Source organism: Pseudorasbora parva, chromosome 4, assembly GCF_024679245.1.
Source record: "Pseudorasbora parva isolate DD20220531a chromosome 4, ASM2467924v1, whole genome shotgun sequence".
Lineage (NCBI taxonomy): Eukaryota > Metazoa > Chordata > Actinopteri > Cypriniformes > Gobionidae > Pseudorasbora > Pseudorasbora parva.
The window spans coordinates 40,561,026-40,581,323 of record NC_090175.1 but is presented as its reverse complement, the minus strand read 5'-3'; the positions used below and the strand labels follow the sequence as shown (position 1 = coordinate 40,581,323).

Here is a 20,298-nt window from a genome sequence, read left to right as displayed (position 1 = left end):
CACTGTCTGGCAGTGATTTTGAATTATACATTTTAATGACGCTAAAAAAGTAATGTGGTGTAACCATAAAATAATAAACAATAAAACAAATTCTCTCAAACCTTATAAGTGTACACATCTTATAAAAGTTTAAATATATACTTTCCTTCAAATATTTAATACGTTTTAAGACATTAAGGGTGGGTTGCACCAACAAGGATTCAATTAAACTCAGTTTAGAGCTAATCTAGGATTTGTTGATCTAAACTTTAATTTAAATCGAGTTGTGTTGCAACACTTAATTTTAAACCCAGATTAACAAATCAGGGATTTAAATTTAACCTGCTATGAAACCCTCCATTTGCGTTTAATTTTCGTCGCCATGATGGATTCGCCATTGACAGCAACAATACTAATATTAAATTTCCTTCTTTACTGTCAATCAGAAATTCTCTCCGCAGCGCGTGCAGTTTTCATAAGCCTGGAAATATACTTATAGTATCAATTAATGGATCGTAATTTATGACAAAACAACTGTCATGACTGGCGGAGTGACTATAGTATATAGATATATCTCCACTCTTGACAGTGCCACCCATTCCGTCTGATCGCCTCATCATCACTGCTGCCATTAAATGTCTTTATCCGCCACCGAGATGAGTGACGGATCTGCATCCTGGACTCGATAGCAGGCATAAACTCAGTTCAATCATCTGCATAGTTTAAAGGTGCCTTTATTTTATTTTAACCTCCTTACATGTAAATTTAAAATTAATCCATAACTGAGATTTAAATCTGAGTTTAAAGTTATGGAGCAACAGGATAAAAGTTATAATATAAATTAAATCCAGGATCATGATAATGATGGTTTAAATGTAAACCTGCTTATTTTTAAACAAGGTTTAATGTTTGGTGCAACAGAATTATAAAACAAACCTTGATTTAATCTAGATTTAAGATTAATCCTTGTTTGTGCAACCCACATTTTAATACTTTTATTCAGCAAGAATGTATTTATTTGATCAAAAAGGACATTAAAAACATTTAAAACGTTACACAACTATTTAAAATAAATGCTGTTCTTCAGAACATTTATCAGTTTCCTATGTTTTTTGTGAGGTTACAACCTGAACATTTCCTTGTAAATTAAGGGACTTTTTGACCTTGACAGATAATTCACATTTTTACTGATGAAACAAGTATTAGGTTTTCTTTTAAAAAAGTAAGCCTTTAAATGTTTTTTTGCTTGTTCTTATTATGATATCAGGACAGTTGTGTCACTGTTACATTTTATGCCCCACCAAAACACATCAAAATTAATTTTAATATAGAAATGAAAATCATGCTCAGTGTATTCAAGTGTATATTAATTGCATTTTTGAATAATTTAATAGATCCGGGCATTGTCATTGACCCATATGGTGGTCGCATAATCTCATCTCAGTCGTGTCTAGTTATCAGTTTGAAAATGCCAGTCTGGTCAAAAAATTAGTCAAGGAGGAGAGATTACAAAATCACAGCTTGTATTACTTCTGGTACATACATCACTCTACAAAATTTACAGTATTCCATATTTGTTGTTTTCTACATATTTCAGAAAATGTAATAGTTCATCCAGGTATTCCATACATACAATTTGAACACTGCACACAATATACAGCACATACTACAGTACATACATAGTAAGAATAGTATGGCAGTATGCTATTATGAATGTTTTTCTTTTCATAAATGAAGCCCTCACAAATGGTAATGATATGTCATTACTAGATGAACCAAATTATTCTATATTTAAAACCAATCTTTCATCTCTATAACTGTGGGAAGTGTGGATGTGTACTCTCTAGGGTGGGTACTTGGCATGTTTTCAGCTGCAACGAGAGCAGCAAAGAGATTTCAATACGCCAAACTAGTCTTATTTTGTTTAGAATCTCAAAGCTGAATCCCTTAGGAACTTATTAAATGTTTGCTGCTCCAGATTGTTTCTGTCAGTGTGTTTATGGTTGTACGTGTGAGAAATACAGCAAGGTAATGTTTGTTTTCATAATTATCCCAATGAACATAGGTCCTGTCTTCAGCTGCTCTGCTTCAGGCTACAGAGAAAATTCCCTCACCTTCGCCATCAAAAGACTGTCAATGATAACTCGCAGTTCAAAGCAATGCAAACTAAATTTAAGATCATGAAACTCTGGTTACAATAGATTTTTGTAGGGGTGAGAATATCAGCAAGACCAAAAATCTTCATTCATACACAACATGCACATTGCTATCAAAGGAATAAATACAACTTTAATATATATATATATATATATATATTACTTTTGAGGGAACTCAGCGCTGCGTCAGAATGTTGCCGCTATGAGAAAGACTTCTGCGTGATTGCGTCTGAAGCATATGTGAAAACACTCAATGACAAAACGAAACGTTATCCTGTGACACATGACAGCATACCACGGAAATGATAAAGGATACCCAGACCAAACATCGCCAGCTTCTGTGCCTTCTAGGGCTTGCATAGATTAGACGAGAGATCGACTACTTCAACCACTAGCTTGTGTGTCTCCCTGCTCGCATTAAATCACAGGAGGGGACATATGATCTGTGTGTGTGGTCTGCTTGGGAGCAGAGTATGCACAGACAGCTCTTGAGGGAGCTGACTATGTTCACTGGGAATGTGTGCCATAAAGGATGCTCTGTGGAGAGTGGCCAGTAGGGCTACGGATATAAAAAAAAACTATATCGTGATATTTTGTTTTTCTGCTATATATATATCGCGGCATAAAAACTATTTCACCAGATGATTTAAATATCTCTATTTTAAAATGATTAATCATCCTAGAATAATTGGGGTGAGTTTATAGGGGAGTGAATCTCCATAACGGGGGGTCTCAGAAATAGACTTAGCAGAGAAGCTTGAGATGGGTCCATCCCTTTCTCAGTGTTCACCTGTTGACATGCATTTTCACAAGGATTTTCAACCAAGCAAGTCACAGTTTCCACGTTCACTCTTGGGGTGCTTTCACACCTGCCTCATTTAGTTCGGTTGAATCGTACTAGAGTTCGTTTCCCTCTTTGGTGCGGTTCGTTTGGTCTGGTCTGAAAGCAGCAATCGCACTCGGGTGCGCACCAAAAGCGGACGAAACAAGTGTACCGAGACCTCCTTGAAGAGGTGGTCTCGGTACGCTTTCAAACGAACTCTGGAGTGGTTTGTTTGTGGTAAGAATGTGATCCGACCTCGAACAGAACCAACTGCAAAATTACTGATCATTTTTGGACTGAACCAGCTGCCGTAGTCGGTTGCGCTGACATTGTGTGCATGATATTATTACCTGATCGATCGTTGGCAATATTTTCTGAAGATGAGCATGTCAGGAGTTAATAATTAATGCACGCCCTCCCACACGTAAATTCTGACCAATCAAAAAGCAGTTTAGGAAATACGCCATGGCCAATGAGTGATGTGGATGTTGTCACGTGTGTGCGTTTTGGTTCGTTTCAACTGGTTCGGACCAAAGCAATCAGTGTGGTGTGAAAAGGAACCAAAAAAGCTGAAAAATGCAACAATGTATAATTGTTTGCCCTTGGTTCGGACCTAATGAACCGAATTAGAGATGTGAAAGCACCCTTAATCTCCACACTAGTAAAAGGGCCTTTTAGTGTCCAACTATTCATCATGGGGCTTGGATGAGGGTGAGGGAGTGGGCCAGCACACTGGGGAAAAGTTTTTCTGGGCCACAGATTTGTCTCTTTGAGCCACCAAGGAAACCGGTGCTATCAGCTATTCTTTGCCAGCTAAGGTGACCTGTCCCATCCTGGCCTCTTCAGCGACATATTAAACTGTTGTCAAGATGTTTCAGGAGGCAAACAAACAGGCACTAAGCTGAGGCCTTCTCAGGGAGGAAGACTCTAGGCAATAGGTCCTATCACCAGAGGGCTCGGGCCTTAGAGGGCAGGCCCCTCTGGGGAGAAATGGCTTACACCAGCTCTGCATTTGCATTTGTTCTCTGTGCCCTCTGGAAATTTTTCTGCCAACCCCGCCACCTCCAGTGCTTCAAGGGAACAGTGGTTTCCAGCAAGCTCATTGTCCAGTGTCTACCTGGGAACGTTGCGACACTGGGAAGCTTCCCCCTTCCAAGGAAGATATTGAAGGAGTATGTTTGGTTGTTCTCTGCTAGTCAGCAGCTTTAGTCATTTCAAAAGGCTAATTCCCTTGGTAGACTGATAGTGTGGTGACTTCTACCAAATGTGACTCAATGGGTTCTGCAGACTATAGAAAGAGGATACAGAATTCATCCAGTTTTGTTCTCGTCCACCTTGCTTAAACAGAGTCCAGTCCATGGTGGTCAGTCCCAAGCAGGCTCAACTAGAGTGCTGAACAGGACGTTTAGTCTCTTTTGGCAAACCAGGCCATAGAACTTGTTCCTCTTCCAAAGAGAGACTCACATTTCTACAGCCAGTAATTTATAGTTATGGAGATGGATGAGGGGTTGAATCTAAATCCATCCTAATGTACAGGTCTAAGATGTTGACATTGAAGCTTATTGTGACTCAGATCAGGTCTGAGGACTGGCTTTTCACAATAGATCTGAAGGACGTGTACTTCCACATATCCATTCTTCCTCAACATAGAAAGTTCATCAGGTTGGCTTTTAGGGGCGAAGCTTCTTCCTTTTATCCTAGCCTGGCCACACCTTCACTAAATGCATGGATGCAGATGTTGCGATGTAATTAATTATATAGATGATTGGTTGATTCTGGCTCAATCCAAAGAAATGGCAGTTTAGCAACAAAATGTCATCCTCCTCCACATGAGGTGCTTGGGGTTAAGAGTAGACTGAACTCCAAGAAGAGTGTTCCTTCTCCTCTACAGGGAACTACATTTCAAGTGGTAGTATGGGAATTTACTATGATGCAGGCTCCTGCTCTGATCAAGTTGATTCTCTCAGCCATTGGCAAGCCTATTCCAAGCACTGCAAAACAGTTTCAGAGACTGTTGAGACTCATGGCATCTGCATCCAGTGTGATTCCTTTTGGCCTTCTGTACGCAACCATTGCAGTGGTGGGTCAAGACTTTGTATCATCAAGGTTACACACAGATGCCTTTGTACCTTGGGGATGTGAAAGAAGACTTGGTTCTTGGCCCAGGCTTATGACAGGCTTATGAGAGGCTTATGATTTCCCTCATGGTATGGAGGGCAGCAAATCTTTTTTTGTGGCGAGGTCCTCGTCTTTCATGGCACATAAATGATGGCTGTATTTCTTGATATTTTCGGACATATCTCAGTGGCTACCATGTCCTTGTAAGAGACACATTTGTTGTCTCTTACATAAATCACCAGGAACATCTGCAGTCGCACCCTCTTTGCAGACTGGCACACCAGATCCTCATTTGAAACCAGGGCAAACTGCTCTTGATGAGGGCAGTTTGTATCCCTGGGCACATGAATCAGGGAGCAGACATCCTGTTGAGGCAGGGGCTGAGGCCTGGGGAATTGAGACTGTATGGATCTCCATGAGAGATTCCCATTAGGAGGGATCTTCTATCCCAGGCAGGGGGCACAATCTATCACCCCAACTGGAGATATGGAAAAAGTGGGTTTGACCCCTGAGGAGAACTTGAACTCTGGTCTCTCAACTAAGGTTGTTGAGACCATTCTGAAATAGAGCTCCCTCCATGAGGAAACCGTATGCCTAGAAATGGAGACCATTCACTTTATAGTGCAGAGAACACCAGTTGGATCTAATTAACTGTCCAGTTGGTTCAATACTGTTCAATACTGAGTTCCTTTAGGAAAGTTTTTCTGCTGGGTCCACTATAAAGGTTCACAGGGCAGGCATTGCTGCTTACCATGCATCTTTGAGCAGTAAATTATTTGCATCTTGTTCCTATGTGTCGTTATGTGGCTGAGGCCTGCAAGTCATGCAAGAGTTCCAGCCTGGTATTTCTGGAGGGGGTGTCTATGGAATTAGACATTACGCAACGCCTGAAAATAGGCTAACTTCCATCAACATATCCAATGTAAAAACCTGCTTGCACAGAGAGCATGCTGGGGACTATTTTCAGGCGTTACGTATTATCATTGCGCCTGCTGCATCCATGGTACGGGCAGCAAAGTTAATTGATTATTAGGCAGGAATGATAGAAAAGTTCCAAGCCGTATCGGTCTAGAAAATTGAACCTTTTCAGTTTCCGTCGGCCTTAGTACACAATATATCCATACACATCACAACAAGTAAATAGGAAAATGTTGGCATTATTTTGTCACTTATTGAGAAGTAGGCTACACTGTAAATAAAAGTCTGTAAAAATAGGGCACAATGTACTGTATAAATATGAAGGCATTTTCCATATTGGTTTTTACAGGTGTTTTACCTGTATTTTGAAATACACATTTCATTAGTTTGTGACTTAAGGGTCAACGGAAATTTCCTGGATACTGTACTGGATACTGTAAATTACTGGATACTGTACTGGCAGAACATTTACAGTACATTTTCAACAAAAAAATTACGCACTGTAAAAAATAAAAATTTAAAATGTACTGGTAATTTTCCACTATTTTGGTATGGGTCTTGTGGTTTGGCACACGTGTACCGAATGAATGCAGCATTGTTTAAACCACTGCATGTGTGGAACTTCTGTGTGTGTGGAATGTAATTGATTTAGAATGGAACAATAATGTTCATATCAGTATACTTAGTCATTGCAAACACGTCTGAAAAATAAGTGAGGACACATTGAGTTGCTGTAGGAAGAGTACACAATCCAAGTTATCCTAAACTTGAGATGTGCATTTTATTAAGTGAAAGTGAAGTGTATCCAAGTAGGGTTTCCCATACTCAGAATTTGTGCTCTGCATTTCATCCATCTAAGTGCACACACACACACACACACACACACACACACACACACACACACACACACACACACACACACACACACACACACACAGAAGCGGGTATTGAACACACACCGTGAACATACTTAAGTGCTATAAAGCACTATATTAAGCACCAACTTGCCCTTATGTCCCTATCGGTAAATGCTAGAACGTCATGCAAATGCATTATTTCCATTTAGCATAAAGACTCGTCTGAGCAAGTCTCTGTTAACTTCAGACAGACAGAATGCAATACAATGCAAGCATAATAATTATGTCAAAAATATACTTTTCATTATATTTGCATTCAAATGTTTGCTTTTTCTCCCCACTGTGCCAAAAACATACTGTGACTTTGAAAAAGGACACAGACTCGTCATTTTTTTATATGTTACACCCCAACTATTTGTCCCAGACTTAATTATCCACGGCAAATTAAAGAGCAAGCAACATATCCTGTATACACATCTATACAAAATGTCAGAGGAAACATAACACAACCCAATGTGTTAAACATAAAAAATTAGAAAACATGACAACTGACATCTGCTTCTGAATGCAAAGCCCCAGCCATTCCTTCCTTGCAGTACTGCATCTTATCAACAATCAACACAGATTTCAGATGCATTAGCTACAAGAATTCAATCAGTTACGCTCATTAATTACTTACAACAAAACTAGATTTATCAAATGCCCCAAACCATTCCCAAACAATATACACAGACTATTAAATCTAATGCACACATCAAAGCAAATTATATTGGATGCAGAAAATTAACTAAATTGGAAATTATTTATACATTGAATAAGTACAAATCTCACCAGTAGGCACATTTTTGCTGATGTTATCCAATATATTGGGTTTTATAGCCTGCAGTGTCACCAGGCAGTGTGTACTGGCTACAGGACAATAATAGCTGGGGATTGTTCTCCTCACCTTGAAGTACATTCCTTAAGGGCACAAAGATGAGAGAGCTGTTGGGTTGCTTTCCAGTTCATTGCTTAGCCTTAACCAACAATTAACCAGCTAATTTGATTTATTCTTAATGAAAACACTAATCAAGTTTACCTGTGATCAGTAAAGCTAGTTTTGTATACGTTACAGTTTCTTAATCGCTTTGGCACATTTTTCTAAACACTCTTAACTTTCTCTAAACCGTGCAATTGTCACAACTGTATGCTGGAACATCACTGTTTGTGGGTTTTATGCAATAAACAAGCAAGGGCTGAATCAACGTGCGTCTTTATTGACATGGCATGAAGCGCCAACAAGCGCGTGCCAGTGTTCACGTCACAACAGGATACAAACCATATATGGTATTTCACCATAACAATCACGACTCTATTGCATGTCTGTCTGCCAAATTTAGGAACTCACCCAAACCATGTAATTCATGCTTCAAAACCAAAATAAAGTGTTTTTGTCATCACACCGATTTTTCAACATGAAATATGTCATGTATACATTTCATGTTTTTTCATGACTCTTTTCTGTACTATACAGCTGTATGGTTGTGACAGTCCTCCATAATCAAAAAATGGTAGTGATTATGCTGGACAAACTACATATATATGCTTCCAAATGTGATTGTGTGTTGTGGTTGATTGTGATTCCTAGTTTATTACAATGGCAGACCATTTGCCAACTTACAAGACATTACAAACATTTCATGTCATTTATTTATAGAATACACATGCTTGTTTGACAGGTTAGGATAACTGAATTGATAATTTTGCATGTGATGGCTCACATGATAAAAAAGAATGTTTAGAAGTTTAAGAATGTTTGACAATTGCGCTGAGAATCGACTCAGACATGCCATGTGCATTTAGTTATTGTGCAAACTGTAGACAATAGCACTTTGCACCTGTGATAACATGCAATTTGCTTAAACAAATAAGAAATTCAAATCTGATGTGAAAAAGAAAGTAATTGTTTGAATATCAGAACTTATTTTGTTTTGAGAGAAAAAAAAATATATTCAAGAACTGAGCCAGTGATTGAGAAAAACTGTAAATTTCTTATAATAAGCCAACAGTCCAATCCTTTGATTCAAAGCAAAAAGGTGTGCTTAAATTGTACTTATTCCATGAATAATGCAAATGGAATAAGCAAATCATTAGGCATGTTTACAATTGGTTACTTTATGTGTTTGTTTCTATTCAGATAGCTATCCAATACGTTAAAACTGCTCCATTTACACTTAGTCACATAAATGTCCCTCTGCAAAACGGATAAATCTGATCTTTCATTTTCACGCTATATACAAATACAGATATGCGCTGTTTTATTTATCATCAGCTAATTTCGATACACAACAAAAACTGAGATGAATGAGATTTGTCTGAATATGAAGTAAAAAAAAAAAAAAAAAACATAAATACTGTTTGGTTACCTACATATGTACATAAACATACCTACATCTTGGATGCACTGGGCGTAAGCAGATAAACATCAGATTTTCATTTTTCGGTGAACTGTCCCTTTAAGTAATGTTTAAAACTTTATGGGAGTGGTCAGTCACTGCTGAGCTCCTTTGGGACTATTCCTGTTTCCCTGGTAACAGCAAGTCCTCTGATTAGGTGTTTTCTTCATGATTATGGTTAGTGTAGTCATTCACATGGAAATTAGGCAACTGAACTGTAAAAAATAAAATCACACTGAAATGTGTCTGCTCCAGAAGCATATATCATCTTTTAACCTCAGATTTCTCTTTACTTCTGAAACCCTACTGTTGTGTTCGACTGAGGCTGTTTAATTTATGTATTTATGGGTGTTCTGCATGTATTTGTCTGTGTAGAGTGTGGCAATGCAGAGATGACTGAAGTGGTTAGCAGATTACGAGAGTGGATCACAGTTCTTCATGAGAGTGGCAATCCCAGCAAGAAATACAAGTTCCAGAAGCCAGAAAAGAGTAAGTTCACACATACCCACCACATCAAAATAGTACTGCTAACCTAATGACAAAAATCAATGAGGGAAAAAATGTAAACACTTTCTCTCTGTGTGTTTAGAGGTGGACATGAGTAAGGTGCCTCTTTGTAAGGACTCTCTGGGCTGGATGTTCTCCAGACTGGACACAAACTTTGACCTTCAGCTCGACCAATCAGAGCTGTCCAGCTTAAGCTCAGAGAAGAGTGATGTGTGCACTAAAGCCTTCCTCAGATCATGTGACCCAGACAGAGACAGGCTTGTTTCCAGCCGGGAGTGGTGTTCTTGCTTTCAGAGATATCAAGGTACAGTAAACTTACTGTAAACAATCTTTTCAAGATAGAAGAGTGCTTTCTATCAGCCAAAAACCAAAAGTCTATTCACATACTGTACCATTTAGAAAACTGCACAGGCACACTGCCTAACAGAACTAAACACATTACAGAACAGTTACGTATCAAGTAAGGCATAACAAACCCTGACAAGGAGATCAGGACATTGACGCAAAGCAGCCATGAAAGTAGAACCCGTATGTTTCCATGAACAATGCTTAAAAATTGTTTAAAGGTCATTATACAAAAATATTCCATCAGTCAATGCCATAATTTACCAATGGGAAGTAAGTATTCCAGAGCATATAGGTAATGTGGTGGTTTAGGATGTATATAAATTTGTTAATTTGGTCTAAATTTTTAATTAATCTTGTTAATGTTATATAACACATACAGTACATATACAACATTACATGTATGAAGCACGTACAGCTTGTGTATAGTCTGGTGTGATCATCTGGGGGGAAAAATAGGACATCATGACAGAAAATCATTAACCATTAAGACAGAAAGACATTCTAGCAATCATTTAACTTATTCTCCCATTTGCATTGTGGGGTAATGTAGTTGTGCATACTAAATTATATAATGCCTGTAGTTAAAATCTCTACCGGTGGAATGATGGTTTCTTTCTCACTTCTGATCTGAAACCCTTGTGTTTCAGAAGCTCCCTGCCAATCAGAGATCACTGTCATCCACAAACAGCAAGCTGGGAAGAAATTACTGGGTAAGTTCATTCTCTCGTGTGTTCCATTTATGTGCAATTTTCTGAAAAGCAGAAAAAAAGGAGTCTGTGTTTGTAATACAAAATCATGTTTAGTGACAGACCGATATTTTAGGCTCAGGTATTTGGCCATTTTGAGATTATCATCCTTAACTGATAACCATTTTGGATTGGCTGAATAAATGGAGGTTGGAGTAAGAATTTTATATTTCATTTGATCATCTATTAGCTAAATTAATGTCTTGTGTTGTTCATTTATAAATTACTAATTTGAATACTTTATTATAATTTCTATAATAAATATACATTCATAGCCCCCTAATTATGTAAAAATAAAAATGTTACAATTGAGTTTTTTGAACCTGTTCAAACTGAAAAGTGGTTAAATGATTCCGCAATGCATTGCATGACACAGAATAACACCTGAACAGACTGTCTGACATACCTCATTGAAACACAAAGTGCTATTTTAGACTCCAAACACCAGACTTGTGTTCCATAGTTACAAATAGTTTTTAAAAAATTCTCAGCATTTTGCACCATGTTCATATACAAAGCAGTAGCATTTAACAACCATCTCAATGTCATCAGAACCTGAACACAGTTATAGTAAAACCAGGGTGTCAAACAGGGAGAGGGAAGCCAACATTAATTCTATTACAGCTACAAATCACTCAGAGTTTCTTTCCCTCTCTCTGAAGGTCGCGTGTTTAATTTGAGCAGGGGAATGAGATGAGGGGAAATTGGACATGAAAAAAAGGATATTTTTAACTGCTGTTTCTCCCCTGAGTGGAACGCGCAGTGACGGCTCAATGGCTTCCGGCACTGAATTATAAAAAGACAAAAAAAGAGAGATAAAAAAAAAACCTTGACTGTGGTGATTCTGTACTAAGAAGCTGTGAAGTTGAAAAGCAATGAATGCGAGCGAGAGACTGAGAGAGCAAGTGACAGTTATGTTCTCTGACATTGAATATATCATCTCCCTATCTTGTGTGTGGCTGTGAGACAATCGCTGTGGCTGTGTATAATCTTGTCGGTGATGAAATGTTTCCTGACATTAGGACTGATGCAAATGTGTGTGTTTGTGTAGGTCCATACATCCCCTCCTGTGATGAGGATGGCTTCTACAGGCCTCACCAGTGTCATGGTAGCAGTGGTCAGTGCTGGTGTGTCGACCGCTATGGAAACGAAGTTGCGGGGTCTCATACCCACGGGCCTGCTGACTGCGGTAAGAGAGGGCACGTCATACGTAACCTCACATCTTTAGATTCATTATCTAGTAATGAGAAAACAGAGATGCAATGATACAGAATTTATGGGGTGACACGATAACCAATCATTTTACATTTCGCATTTTAATCCTTCCAACTGGAGCGGCTAGTTAATTAGCTAATACGTTTGAAATCAGTTGACACAAAATGGATCATTAAAAACAATCTGAAATTTTACAATGCATACGTATTAGTTCTTGCGCTCAATATCAATTACACCAGATGATTGATTGACTTTTATTATCCCAGTTTGTCTTGGACACATACAAAACATGGTCTGCTGTTTAAATACAATTAAAAATTACATGACTGTCACTTATACACACGCACTACACACACGCGCACACAATACTTGCAATACATACACAGACTACCATCACACTGCCTTTTAAAATACACACCTAAAGTTTAAAATACATCTCAGAGGTAACCCTCATGCTTAGCTTACTTATTTAAAGCTTTGATAGACAGGGGGATAGAGGAGTTCTTAAAGCGGTTGAGCCTGCACTTAGGGACTCTAAGTTCACACTTGTCATGTTTGGTTTGATTAAAACGAACCCTGGTGCGATTGCTCGTTTAGTGCGGTTCATTTGAACATATGTGAACGCTGCCATCCGAATCCTGGTGCGCACCAAACAAGCGGACCGAGACCGCTAAAAAGATGGGTCTTGGTCCGCTTCCAAACAAACTCTGGTGCGGTTCGATTGATATATGAATGCAACACGGACAAAAGACATGTAAACGAACCAAAAACAGGACGTAATGTCACAAGATACGACACCTAGTCAGCTGATTTGACGACGCGGAAAGATCGGTGTATCCAAAATGAATAACGTTAAGGTTAGAGGGCAAACGTAGAGCAACGAGGAAGTGCCTCATCAATATTTGGTCGGACGAGCATGTTTCGAAAATGCTAGAAAAAAACGCACAAAAAACATACCTGGTTCTTCTCATCAAAGGACCCGTGTTGCCCATTTGACGGTACAGACGATGGAATTGCCGTCTCTTTTGAATAAGAGACGCCCGTCTCTTTTCTGCATACTACGGAGGAAATCCTGGTGCTGTTTTGAATGTTTTGAACATTTTATGAGCTCTTCATGAGTTTTCAGCGGATAAAAATAATGCCATATGTACACGCATAAAATGATGGCGTTTAATCCAGCACACTGCATTGTTTTGAATGTTCGGTAAGCGAGCTCCTACGTCATATAAGCCGACCAATCAGGTTGTGAGTGTCTCCCTATGCCTTTGGTTCGGTAACTTTAGGTTCACTGTTAAAAATGCCAGTATGAACACTAAGCGGACCAAGACTATAGGTTTTGTTTTAGTTTTTTGGTCCGGACCAAACTAACGGCTCGGGTTATGTATATAACCCTTGTTCCCTGAGAGGGAACGAGCACTGCGTCGGAACGACGATTTGGGGATACTCCCTTAGCATGAACGCGTCTGAAGTATGAATGAAACTAGTCCAATCCTTATTGGTCCTACGTCATGACGTAGATGTGACGGCATACCCGGAAGCTATAAAGGGGAGCCCGGCGCATAGTAGCGTCAATTATCGCGATGAAGCATAATGCTCTCAGGCGATACGCGGTGTGGCGACGAGACGCAGTGCTCGTTCCCTCTCAGGGAACAAGGGTTATATACATAACCCGAGCCGTTCCCTATATCGAGGGAACTTCGCACTGCGTCGGAACGACGATTTGGGGAACGAGTACCCACTAGGCCACACCAAGGATACGCCTGCCCTATTGTGAGCTGGAGACCAGGCACAATCAGGACTGGAGTACCCTGCCGCCGGGGGTCGCAGGGAGGTGTAGGCTGTAAAACCTTATAAATGTGTGCTGAGTAGCCCAGCCAGCCGCTTCACAGATGTCCTGCATAGGGACTCCGGACAGAAGGGCCACCGAAGAGGCCATGCCTCTAGTCGAGTGGGCTCTCAAGGCAATAGGTGAAGGCAGATTGCGCACCTGATATGCCAAGGCTATTGCCTGCACAATCCAATTACTGATAGTAGGGGTTGACGCAGGCAGCCCTTTCTTGGGTGAGCCAAAACACACTAAAAGTTGGTCTGATTTCCTCCACTGAGCTGACCTTTCCAGATAGATCCTTAGGGCCCGAACTGGACACAAAAGGAATAATCTCCCTTCTTCCGCCGTCACATGGGGCGGAGGATGAAATGCCTGAAGAACCCAAGACCTGACCGTACTGGATGGAACCTTCGGCACATACCCTGGCCTAGGGTGTAGTACGGCCTTTACTCCTCCCGGGGCAAACTCCAAGCAGGTTGGCGTGATGGCCAAAGCTTGAAGATCTCCCACTCTCCTGAGAGAGGTAATAGCTAGGAGGAACGCCACTTTAAGCGTTAGATTCTTAGGTTCTGCTGTCTCCAGTGGTTCGAAGGGGGCCTCAGCCAGGCCTTCGAGAACCACTGCCAGATCCCAGGTTGGAACTCTGGTGCGCACTACAGGTCTTAACCTACGCGCCCCACGAAGGAAGCGTACAACCAACTGATGCCTACCCAAAGGCCCATCACCTAACGGAGCGTGGAAAGCTCCAATAGCTGCCACGTACACCTTAAGTGTGGACGGGGTAAGCCCTGCAGAGAAACGATCTTGGAGGAACTCCAGTACTGAAGCCACTGGGCAGTTAACTGGGTCCACCTCACGTTCTCTACACCAAGTGACGAAAACATTCCACTTGAGGCTGTACAATCTCCTAGTAGACGGGGCCCTAGAGCTAAGTAAGGTCTCTATAACGTCTGCCGGCAGGCCCTCCTCTCGGAACCTGGCCCCCTCAGGGGCCAGACCCAGAGGTTCCAGATTTCGGGGCGGGGGTGAAATATTGTGCCCCCCGCCTGTGATAGGAGGTCCCTCCTCAGAGGGACCTGCCACTGGTGATCCGCCAGCAGCGCTATTATGTCCGAGAACCATACACGAGTTGGCCAACAAGGAGCTACCAGAAGGAGACTGACTCCCTGTTGCCGAACCCTCTCCAGGACCCCTGGGAGCAGAGCGACGGGGGGAAATGCATAAAGACGCCGCCTCGGCCACGTCTGTACCATGGCGTCCAACCCCAGCGGGGCTGGGTGCGTGAGGGAGAACCACAGTGGAAAGTGGGACGTCTCTCGAGACGCAAACAGATCCACTTCCACTGGGCCGAACCTCCTGACAATCGCCTCCACCACCTCTGGGTGGAGCCGCCATTCCCCAGGCCTCAGCCCTTGCCTCGATAGTATATCTGCCCCCTGATTCTGTATCCCCGGGATATACATTGCCCTGAGAGATAACAGTCTGTCTTGTGACCAGCGAAGAATGAGATGCGCCAGTTTGCATAGCGGGCGCGACCTCAACCCCCCCTGGTGGTTCAGATATGCCACGATAGCCGTATTGTCTGTACGGACTAGAACGTGGTACCCGCGAAGCTCTGGGAGGAAACTCCTGAGAGCCCTGTAAACCGCCATCATTTCCAGGCAGTTTATGTGCCAGGTCGAATGATGGTCCTCCCATAGACCCCTCGCAAAGCGGCCTTCCATGACCGCGCCCCAACCAGTTAGGGAAGCATCTGTTGAAACGGTTTTCCGGCAACATGATGCTCCCAGGACTGGCCCTTGGGACAGAAACCAAGCTTTCTTCCATATACCTAGAGCCCGAAGGCATTTGCGCGTGACTCTGATCATACGGAATGGGTTCCCTCTGGGGGAAAACCCCTTGGTTTTCAGCCACCACTGTAGAGCTCTCATATGTAGCAGGCCGAACGGAATAATGTTGGACGCTGCCGCTAGATGCCCTAACACTATCTGAAAGTGTTTCACAGTGATACTCTGGCCTAGCTTTATTCTTGAGACTACCGCCAGAATGGTCTTGATTCGTGCGGGGGAGAGTTGCGCCCGCATCGAAACCGAATCCCATACTACCCCCAGAAAGGTAGTTTTCTGGGCTGGCGCCAACACGCTCTTTTTTGTGTTGAGCCTCAACCCCAAGCGTTGGATATGTGCTAGAACTACATCTCGATGTTGAACTGCCATTTCGGACGACTGGGCCAGAATAAGCCAGTCGTCGATGTAATTTAGTACCCGGATGCCCTGAAGTCTCAATGGAGCCAGAGCTGCATCCATACATTTGGTAAACGTGCGAGGGGAAAGAGCTAGACCGAAGGGAAGCACTCGATATTGGTACGCTTCGCCCCCGAAAGCGAACCTCAGAAACTTCCTGTGGCATGGAAGGATGGAGACATGAAAATAGGCGTCTTTTAAATCTATCGTGACGAACCAGTCCTTGGGCTGGATCTGACTCACGATCGTGGGAATGGTTAACATCTTGAACCTGAATCTCCTCAGAGACCGGTTCAGATACCTCAGATCTAAAATCGGCCGAAGCCCTCCATCCTTTTTTGGAACTATAAAGTACCGGCTGTAGAACCCGGCCTCCCTCTCCGACGGCGGGACCCACTCTATGGCCCCCTTTGCCAGCAAGGATTTTACTTCTTGTTCCATTACCCGAACCCGCTCTGGCACCACTGCAGTCCATGTCACCCCATTGAACTTTGGCGGGGGGTGATCGAACTGCAGTCTGTACCCTATTTCTACAGTACGCAGGACCCATGTGGATATATTCGGAAGGCATTTCCATGCGCCGAGATAATCTACTAAGGGAATCAGCCTCTCGAGGCTGGTCTCGGGTGTTATTTGAGTCTCGTTTCCCGTCCCCTGAAGCGGATGCCCGGCAGGGGACGAAGTACGATTTTCGATATTTGGACACTCGTCCCGCCCAGTCGCAGGTCTTACTCGAGGCGACTGGATCGAAACGTGCCCTAGGAAAAACGATGTGGCCCGAAGCGTCTGTGACGGCGGGATTACCACATCGTTTTCCCTTCGAGAGCGTCGCGCGAGAGACAACCTCGGTTGTTCCCGCGCGAGGGGGACCGCTCTCTGAAGCCCTACCACAGCTAGGACTTCTTCCCAGCAGCCTTCTTAGCGAGAAGGACGTTCCTTAGATCGCCCTTCTGCACGGAAGCCTGCTGGTGAGAGCGCCGCCTCTGTTGCCAAGCTCCCGGAGGAGGGGCTCTAGAAGCGACGCTCTCTTTTTGCACCTGACGGTGCGAGGAGCTGGCTGACGGCTGCGGCTGCCCACTAGTGGCAGCCTTTGCTGGTCTTGGCCGACGAGGGAGAAACTGTCGGAAGGCTGCTGACTGTTTCCTCGCCTCCTGAAACCTGTCGACGACCGAATTAACGGCGTCGCCGAACAGGCCAGAAGGCGAGATCGGGGAGTCTAGGAGAAAAGTCTTATCTTTCTCCTTCATCCCCGACAGATTTAGCCATAGGTGTCTCTCCACTGTCACCATAGAGGCCATGGAGCGGCCGATGGCACGGGCCGTCTCCTTGGTGACCCGGAGAGACAGATCAGCAGCCTTCCTAAGCTCTAATACATCCTCCGGGGAGGGACCTTCTCCCTCGTCAAGCTCTTTTAATAGGTCGGCCTGGTACGCCTGCAATATCGATAGCGTGTGCAGAGCGCTACCAGCCCGACCCGCCGCCATATATGCCCTGCCCACCAACGCTGATGTGTCCCTGCATGGCTTGGTGGGCAGTACCGGGGCTTTTAGGGACGATGCCGATTCGGGTGACAGATAGCTCGCGAGAGCATCTTCCACCCGCGGCATCGTCCCGTAGCCTGCCTCGCGCGCTCCCATAACATTAGCATAATCTAATACTGGGGGGTTGGATATGCGCGAGGAGTATGGTCTATTCCAGGACCTACACAACTCGTTGTGCAGGTCCGGAAAGAACGGCAAGCCCCGGCGAGGCGACTGAGCCCGGCGCGAGAGAAACCGGTCGTCCAGCCTGCTGGATGGCTGGACTTCCTGCCTCTCTTGTGGCCAATCGATATTTAACTTGGCCACGGCACGAGTCAGTACCTCGATAAGCTCCTCTTGGGCGGGTGGGTGCGGTGGTGACATATATGCGGCCCCACCCGCCTCGATGTTGATATCTTCCGGATCCTCAGATCCGGAGAGAATCAACATCTGATTCTCCACCCCGGGGGAAGAAGCCGCTTCGCGGGCTTCCACACGAGGTGGGAGAATCTCTGAACTATCAGAGGAAGATTGAGAAAGTGCCTCGGCAGTCTCAATCTCCGCTGATACGTCCAGCTGCGAGCCCCATGATCTGCGACGCCGCGCCGCCTCAGCGGACGCAGGCCCAGAACCACGGGGCTCGCGTGGTTGGCCGGCCTCGTCAAAGACCGCCAACCGAGACCTCAGCACCCTGAGCGTCAGCAGCTCGCAGTGGCTGCAGGCGGCTCCCTCGAGAGCCGCCTGAGCATGCTGAACGCCCAGGCACTGTACACAAAGAGAGTGCGTGTCCGTTCCCGAGATGTAGCGGGGACACGGATGCACGCACCTCTTGAACTCAGAACTAGACATATCTTCGTTCTAGGTCTCTTTTTACTGATATAATATATTATATATATGGGACAGACAACAATAAATAGACAGACAATGTTCAAACACACACAGAGCGTTATGCTGAAGAGCGATAACTGACGCTACTATGCGCCGGGCTCCCCTTTATAGCTTCCGGGTATGCCGTCACATCTACGTCATGACGTAGGACCAATAAGGATTGGACTAGTTTCATTCATACTTCAGACGCGTTCATGCTAAGGGAGTATCCCCAAATCGTCGTTCCGACGCAGTGCGAAGTTCCCTCGATATAGGGAACCGAACTACAAGTGTGAACTTCCCGAGGGAAGAAGCTGGTACTCAGGATGAAGGATATGAGTGGGGTCTGATATAATTTTTTGGGCCTGACTAATTGTTTCATCGTAGACAGCCTGAAGTGTGGGATGCTGCTTAACGTCCATGATTTTCATGGCTCTCAGTGTTAGCCGTGTAATCTGGGCTTTCAAGTGTACACTGTGGTTGCCAAACCAAGCTGCGATGCCATACCTCAGAATGCTCTCAATTACAGCATGATAAATAAGAAGCAACACTTTCTGCTGAACACCAAATACCCTGAGTCTATGAAGAAAATGTAATCACTGTTGGACCCTAGTATAGATATTTTCTATGTGAGCAGTTTACACACCCTTAACAGGCTATATTCTGATCATTGATGACCATTGGTGAGTGGTCACCTATAGATTTGGGGTCAAACACCATCTCCATTGTTTCCATTGTATGAAACGGAACCAAATAAAGTCATTGGGTTTAAGACTTAAAGGGGGGGTGAAACACTCAGTTTCAGTCAGTGTCATGTCAATCTTGAGTACCTATAGAGTAGCATTGCATCCTGCATATCTCCGAAAAGTCTTTATTTTTTTTATAATTATATAAGAAAGATGCACTGTTCCGAGTCTTTCCGAAAAAAGCCGAGCGGGTGGGGGCGTGTCGTGTGAGCGGAGCTAAATAATGACGTGTGCCCGCTGCTGCTTTTGTGTTGAGTCGAGTGCGTCGTAAAGATCCCTAACAGCGGGGAAAAAACTTTATTCAAAATAAAAATATGGCTTTTAATCAGATACAGCCATACATCTATGATCCGGAATCAGACCCAGAGGCTGCAGTTGAACAGGAGCAGCAGCAAAAACGACTAGAGCAGGACGTCTCTATGTGGTACAAGTTATACACTAACTATATAATATGCTTAGCGGCTTGTGTTATTTACATATTTATACTTGAATTATATCGTCGTATTTTTGTCTTTGAAGGTGTACATGTGGGAAGTGCAGTTGTGCACGTGTGTTTGTGTGTTTACGCGCGGTTTGTGTAGACAATTGTAGCGTTAGTAAGCGGACTGGTTTTGCACCGCAGGCTAGTGTTTACATAGATAGACACGGAATAGTAGCGCATTTGAATGAAGAAGCGTGCTTATTTAGTTCAACATATTTCCCCCCTCTTTGTGTATTGTTGTTTGGAGTGCTTTTACAATACACAAACATAAAGTTACACATAGAGTGGCCAGCTAAACAAATGTACACACACTACACATCGCATGCTCCATTCGTGGGCGGCAGTGGCTCAGTGGTTCATGTAGATTGTCTACAAACCAGAAGGTTGGTGGTTCGATCCCCGGTTCCATCTGACCAAGTGTCGAGGTGTCCTTGAGCAAGACACCTAACCCCAGCTGCTCCCGACGAGCTGGATGGCGCCTTACATGGCTGACATCGCCGTCGGTGTATGA

At 43.5% G+C, this 20,298-nt stretch overlaps 1 protein-coding gene across 3 annotated transcripts in view; it reads left to right on the top strand.

The window, feature by feature from the left end:
* The window catches only part of spock3 (SPARC (osteonectin), cwcv and kazal like domains proteoglycan 3), a 62,426-nt gene that overhangs the window by 38,495 nt on the left and 3,633 nt on the right, over nt 1-20,298 (top strand). For 2 of the 3 annotated variants that reach the window (XM_067441778.1, XM_067441776.1), the window contains 4 exons: nt 9,662-9,775; nt 9,876-10,097; nt 10,789-10,851; nt 11,939-12,076. In XM_067441778.1, coding sequence (XP_067297879.1) covers nt 9,662-9,775; nt 9,876-10,097; nt 10,789-10,851; nt 11,939-12,076 — 537 coding nt within the window. The remainder of the gene's footprint in view (nt 1-9,661; nt 9,776-9,875; nt 10,098-10,788; nt 10,852-11,938; nt 12,077-20,298) is intronic. The other variant, XM_067441777.1, reaches the window with a different exon arrangement.